The 7,286-nt window shown below is 34.6% G+C and overlaps 1 protein-coding gene across 1 annotated transcript in view; it reads left to right on the top strand.

Moving 5' to 3' along the window:
- PSMD1 (proteasome (prosome, macropain) 26S subunit, non-ATPase, 1) overlaps positions 1-7,286 on the top strand; it is a 110,156-nt gene that overhangs the window by 20,972 nt on the left and 81,898 nt on the right. The window contains 7 exon segments of the mRNA XM_012652203.1: positions 537-771; positions 1,244-1,322; positions 1,817-1,990; positions 3,790-3,901; positions 4,463-4,659; positions 5,638-5,733; positions 6,846-6,910. Coding sequence (XP_012507657.1) covers positions 537-771; positions 1,244-1,322; positions 1,817-1,990; positions 3,790-3,901; positions 4,463-4,659; positions 5,638-5,733; positions 6,846-6,910 — 958 coding nt within the window.

The following is a 7,286-nucleotide window of genomic DNA, read 5'->3' as shown; positions in this document are numbered from 1 at the left end:
TTTGGTTCAAAAATGTTTTAATATACAAAGATATATAGCATGAAAAGTCTTCCTTCCTTCCCTCTCATTTACCCAATACTCCTTCCTAAGGTCATTTATTATTTTTTTAAAGCCCTATACTAGTCACTGATTAAACAGTTGTTTGATTGAAGCATATGTAATAATGCTTTTTGAAACTTTTGATACAATTTTTACAAATGGTAAAAAGATACAGAATCACATAATTTGCACTTACGACAATTATCTGAAGCTAGTCTTTATAATATAATGTGTCGTTAAAAATAAAATTATTTGGTGGCTGCCAGAGGTGCTGGCTGGAAGAGGTGCAGCACCGTTCCTCAGGTTACCCCAACGCCTTGGAGACCTTGGGCAAGATGCTGAAGAGAAATGGCAAGTGAAACTATTCAGAAACCAAAGAATAGAAAATGTGCTACCTAAATTCCCACCTAAAATGTGCTATTAAGCTCAGGTTAAAACTGCAGTAAAACTATTTGACTTGATTGTTTTTATAAACTAGCTATTTAGTCTTTATAAAGAAATAACCAAGATCTGTATTTTAAATCTCAGTTCAATTTGTTCATTCATGTTCCTGCCACAAAATAGGGCCTCTGACAGTGTGTGTGAGCGTGTGCATGTGTGAATACTTTGCCAATGATAAAAAAATCTGTATTTATTTTTAAAGGATGCAGTACGGAATTCTGTATGTCACACAGCAACAGTTATAGCAAACTCTTTTATGCACTGTGGGACTACCAGTGACCAGTTTCTTAGGTAAATATACTTGATGATTTCCACTTGGCTTAAAATCATCTTTAACAAAGAATGTGTTGACATTGTTTCATGGATATGGAGAGCTTTCCCTACTGACCAATCTTGAATTCTAAATTATATTTTTGCTATTTTATATATTTTTTATTGCATATGCCTACTTGTTTTAAGGTGAAATTGATTCCTTTATTAGTTGGCTTGATTATAGGCTTTTGAAAGACATATATTAAGCTCTGAAAATTTAATATAAGTTTGCTTTTGTTCATGGTGGAATTATATATCATGCATTAGAAAAATCCTTAAAATATTAAGAACTTAGGAGGTAAAATAGAATTAGCAGTAATTTGAGATTCACAAAATAAAATGATTTGAAAGAGTTCAAGGTAAATTTTTAATGCTTTTGACCTTAGTGTTAAAAAACTTTGTGGAATTCATTTGTTTTCTAATAGCATTACTAAGTTTTCTTTTGTTACAGAGATAACTTGGAATGGTTGGCCAGAGCTACTAACTGGGCAAAATTTACTGCTACAGCCAGTTTGGGTGTAATTCATAAGGTAATGTATATTGATCGGTATGAACAGACATCAGAACAGAAGCAATTTTTCTGGGGTTAAGAAAAAATAAAAGTTTATTCATTGACAAGTACATTTTGTTAAGATCAGTCATCTTACAGGGAAGGATAAAGTAAGTAAGATATTAAAATACATATGTGTATGTTTGTTTTTAATAAAAAGTAAAAATCTTTTTCCTATAAAGACTTTTTAAGTCATCGAAAGGATGAATTAAAATGTTATGTGATATCTAAGATGAATGTGGGCAAATGTTATAAAACAAAGGAAAAAATTGAAGCATTTGTGATATTTTCTAACCAGGATATGACTGGGTCTCTTAAAGGCTTTCCTTTCATTGTATGGGAGACAGCACCACTACCGCCTTCTCTTTCAGCAAAGGATCATTCTGGAGGAAAGGATGTAATCATAGAAAATGTTATGTCTTTTGTCTTCTTATTTTCTCTTACTGACATCTTTGTCGTGACTCACACTTACAGGGACATGAGAAGGAAGCATTACAGTTAATGGCAACATACCTTCCCAAGGACACTTCTCCAGGATCAGCCTATCAGGAAGGTGGAGGTCTCTATGCGTTGGGTCTTATTCATGCCAATCATGGTGGTGATATAATTGACTATCTGCTTAATCAGCTTAAGAATGCCAGCAATGATGTAAGTACTAAAATGGAAAACTAAATTTCCGTTACTTAAGAGACCTAGAAAACATTATATTTGCCAAAGTATTTTAGTGAATGGAGATTTTGTTGGATTTGGGAATACCCAAAACAAAACTATTCTCATAGTTTTTTTTTTTGTAAGGTAATTTCCTTCCCTTCTCTGTAAGCTAAATTGTGCTTCTCAGTCCTTTAAACCTTGTGTGTGGTAAGCAAAACAAAGCAACAAGTACTTGTAAAACATATACTGTATTCCTACACTTCAGAGTCTTAGAACGTTATAACTACAAGTGACCTTGGTTTTCATCTCATCTAACCCTAACATTTTATAGGAAACTAAAGCCCAAGGAAATTGTACATATTCTCTCAGAAATCAGAATTATTGCTTGTTTGATCTTTGATAAATTTTTTTAGTATAAATCTTTTGGAAAAACTTATTAATTAGCCCTTTTCTTATTTTAAGGAACCTTAAAATATTAATAGGATTTTAGACTTTACCTTTTATGTTAGCATAAACTCTTTTAGAAGGCTATCAGGGGAGTAGCTAAGTGAGCCAGAAAACCTTATACTTTAGTAAAAAGATTGAAGCCAGTAGGATGATCTTTCTCAGTTAATAATTTCCCCATCCACAAATCTTGTATACATGTATACACATCTTTACCTCATTTCCTCTGATCTCAAGTAAATTTTCTCATCTGACAGAGTTTATGGTTACAAAAAACAACAGCAGTAGACAGCATTAGAAACCTCCTCTGACTAACTTAAACTAGGAGTTTATTGGAAATAGCTTATAAATTAATAATTAATAGAAAAACAAATGAATCAGTTCTCACAAAGGTTAAGAGCCAGGGCAGTTCCAGGGATCTACATGACAGGAACTCAGAATTATCTTTTCAGACCCTGAAATCAGGATAAATGAACTTGAAACATTTTTGGTCATTGTGTCATTCTGCTTGAGAAAGATTAAAATTCCAGAGAAGGAACATCCTATTGGCCTGGTTTGGGTTACAGGCCCACACTTTGGCTAGGGGAAGGTGGGAGCTTCTTAAATGACAGTCCTCCCAAGACTAACCAATGGGGCAGAAGTATTCCCAAAGCAAGGTTGGGGTGCTGTTACCAATAATAGGATACTATGCATTCAAAATTGACAGATAACCACTGAAGTCTCCTTTTCAAATGAAGATCAACTTTGTACTCTTTCTCGCACTTTTTTCACAACCATGTTCCATTAAATACCTTTTTCTCCTCTGTCCTTAGCTTCTCCTTCTATACTGCCTCCTTTCCTTCAGCCCATAAGCATCTTCAGGTCTTGCCTATGCTTAAAAAAAAAATCTTTCCTTGACACTTACATCTCCCTCTTGGTTGTTGTCCAGCCTTTCTCCTCTCTTTCTCCTCTCTTTCTCATGTAAACTTTTTGAAAGAGAGTTGTACTCTGTCAACTTTTTTCTCCCGTTCACTTCTCAACTCATTATTATTTTTTTCTTTTTCTTTTTTTAATTTTAATTTTTTTCCTTCTTTTTTCTTTTTTATGTATGGGACAGGGAGGGGGAGGGGCAGGTGGACAGGTGGGGCAGGTGGGGGTCAACTCATTATTTTGTAACAGCAAGCATCATTCTACTGAAACTGAAATTGCTGAGGTCAGGTTACCACTGACCTTCTGATTATCAAATCCTTTGATCATTATTGCTGAGCCAACCTCTGCAAATTCAATATCAGAATGTATTTTGAAATTAGAATGAAAGCTTGGATTTTAAGTACAGTGTACCAAATCAGTGGAGTCAATGTTTTTTCCCCTAGATTGTTCGACATGGCGGCAGTCTGGGCCTTGGTTTGGCTGCCATGGGAACTGCACGCCAAGATGTGTATGATTTGCTAAAAACAAACCTTTATCAGGATGATGCTGTGACAGGTAGGCATTTCTTTCTAAAGACAACAAACTTTAGTATTAATTAATGTAATTGCAATATTTGTTTTCTACCTATATTTTGTAGCCTTTTACAATTCTAATGGATTCCTCTACTTGAAGAGGGAGTAGATTTTGCTCCTTGTGTCAGACTTATCTTTTGAAAACATGTTTTGTGATATATATAGGCTTTCTGAAATGGTATATCTTGTGTGTCTGCTTGTATAATTGGATTTTTGCACATAGGATTTATTAAAGCGATCTACTTTTATCATTCTATACTGCTTGTTGATAATGTAGAAAAAATGTTGTCATAATGTCTTCTTTGAAATCGCTGTAGGATTTGGTGGTACATTCTGTCAAAGTTCAGAAGGAAAACAGTTATAAATGTATGGATGTACTGCCACATAAAGTATCCTCCTTTTTATCAGGTGGTTTGAAAAAATGCTATCAGAAACTAATGGTTCTTTTGGTAGTTAATGTTAGTAGGTGGTACTTTCAATTGGATGTTTATTAACTTGAGTTACAAATACAACCCTTAATAATGTTTTACTCTTTACTCGTTAGGGGAGGCAGCTGGCCTGGCCCTAGGTTTGGTTATGTTGGGCTCTAAAAATGCCCAGGCTATTGAGGACATGGTTGGCTATGCACAAGAAACTCAACATGAGAAGATTCTGCGTGGTCTTGCAGTTGGCATTGCATTAGTGATGTATGGGAGGATGGAAGAGGCTGATGCTCTCATTGAATCTCTCTGTCGTGATAAGGTATGATCACATTTATCCTCTTCTCCCCTGTATCCCTCCCTCATTCTCCAGCTATCTGTAGCATGTAAAAAACACTTATCTTCACTGGAAATTAACTTTTTTCCCATCAGAACACCTAGATACTTGTTCATGAAACTTCTTAGAAAATATATAAAGCCTAATAGAATTTAAGAAAGAAAAACACTGTTTAGAAGAGGTGAATGGGAGTAATTTGAGGGTTTTCAATTTAGCCACAGTGTCAGATCGGTGATATTCAGATAAACAGATCCAGAATAGTTCTTTAGGAATTTAAAAGCTAATCAACTTTTAGAAGTAATGTTTTTGGAATGATTTTATAGTTGTTTTATAAGATATAAAGTTCACTTCATTATTCTTTCATCAGAAAACAGTACTAATCTCTATACTTATTTAGGTGAGGTTTTTTCCATTGTGTTTTGTTTTGTTTGTTGTTTTACAATGATATTATATGTGGTAGGTCATCAGGGGTAAGTAATACTGCCCTGTTTAATCTGATTTAAAAGAACCATTGCTATAGTTTATTGATAAAATTACTAATTAATTTGTTCAGTTATTAGACTTCATATCTCTTTGACTCAGCAGTCAGTGCCCAGGAATTAAATGATAAGGTAAAAATCAGAATGTGGAATTAGAAGCCAACTTCTTTGATAAATGGAAGTTGACTGCCATAGGGATGGATGTTAGTATTGACTTGAGTTTATATATCTTGGAAAGTATAAGGCAGGATAATATTACACAGGAATATTGCACATAATTAAGAACAGTTAATTCCTTCTATATTAGAGTCTTTTATTTCTCTATTGATTTAGAAAACTACCAACTACAAAAGAGTTCTCCTTGACTTCATCATTTCCTACCTAAAACCAGCTTACCTGATGGATGCCACTTTACCTGTGAGACTGTAAAAGTCACTGTTTAAAATGGTATGTTGATGATTAATGTTGAATTACTCTTTCTTAGGACCCAATTCTTCGACGGTCTGGGATGTATACTGTAGCCATGGCCTATTGTGGCTCTGGTAACAACAAAGCTATTCGACGCTTGCTACATGTTGCTGTAAGTACACTGACCTTTCTTGGGAATGGGGTAGAAGGGAAAGTTTGCAGATGGACAGTAAGTGTCTAGGTGACTGCAGCACCCACACCACATGACCAACACCAGTGGTTTCAGATTGAGGTTCTTACTCACTGGACATAGTAGGCCATAACCTAGTACTAAGTTCACTAAACTTTAACTGTGTCTGTATGAATGGAAGTCTTTAAAGCCATTCAGGTGCACCCCACTCCAAGGGACCACCCTCATTTGTATGGGGGATGAGACCATGTGAGTGTGTGCAACCACCCTAGGGGATAGGGAAATCTAATGAACAACAGCAACTATTTCTTTTTACAGCCAGTGAAGTTAGTTTCCAGGTACCCCTAAGGGACATGCTCTATTATAAAAGACGCACTGTGCAGGAAAGCCAATGCCTATGTTTTCCAAAAGGCTTTCTCCACTCATGGTCCTCTTAATACAGGTGTAGTTTATCAGCAGTAATATTGCCTGGCCACACGGTAGACATTCCACATAAGTTTTAATTCAGTAGTTTTCTATCATCATGGTGCTGTGAGAAGGTAAATCAAGGGCACCTTCCCTTGCAGAAAGGCTTAGAACTGTTATTAACTCCTTTTTCCCAGAGATGATCACATCCCCAATATTTATTAGTAATTTTTCCTTTGTCAGTGCAGTATGTGGTGTGTTCTAAATGCTCATATTGTGCTTGCCATATTTTTTTTGGAAATAACACTGAAGGAATCGTTAGATTTTCAGTGTACCCCACAAAAGCTATAATGCAGCTGAAATAGTCTTAAGTAGCCTTGAATCTTAAACTTTACCAAGCTTTAAAGACTTCTCAGCCCTAAAATGAAATTATCCAATGACATTTTATAAAATGGCGAAAGACTTTTAAAAATACGTGTTTTTTATTTTTTGAATTTATTTATTATGGGTTTAAGGTGTGCAACATGATATTTTGATATACATGTGCATAATGAGGGAAAAAACATTCTATTAAGAAATAATATATTAATGAGGTCTAATTTACATTTGAATGATGTGGACTTCATATCAGTTTAGTCTAGTAATAGAATGTGTGGTATAATATAAGCATCTTAAACTTTTTCCCTTAGGTAAGTGACGTTAATGATGATGTCAGGAGGGCAGCAGTAGAATCTCTTGGGTTCATTCTATTCAGGTAATAATTTCTAACTTTGGGTGCTATTTATATGCCATTTCTTTTTGTTGTCAGTAACTAAACAGAAACTAAATACCTGAGGAATATATCTAGATTCAGAGTGAGGACCATTTAACAATGAGATTAATAACTGTTCATCTGAAAAAGAATAAAGTATGTCCTGGTATTCTGAGAACCTATTTGAGAAGTGGTAAAACAATATAATTATTTCTCTTCATGTTTACATAGCATTCTGCTTATTCATTTAATTTTTTAAATCCAAATAACTCTTCTTTTTATGTATATTGGTAATTCATATGGGACGTTATCTCTTACATAGGTTTGTAAAGTTTTTGAAGCTGTTTTAATAAGAGTAAAAGGTAATAGGCCTTGTTTA

The sequence above is a fragment of the Propithecus coquereli genome, unplaced genomic scaffold (genome assembly GCF_000956105.1).
Source record: "Propithecus coquereli isolate 6110/MARCELLA unplaced genomic scaffold, Pcoq_1.0 Scaffold383, whole genome shotgun sequence".
NCBI lineage: Eukaryota > Metazoa > Chordata > Mammalia > Primates > Indriidae > Propithecus > Propithecus coquereli.
This window is presented reverse-complemented; position numbering and strand designations above follow the sequence as displayed.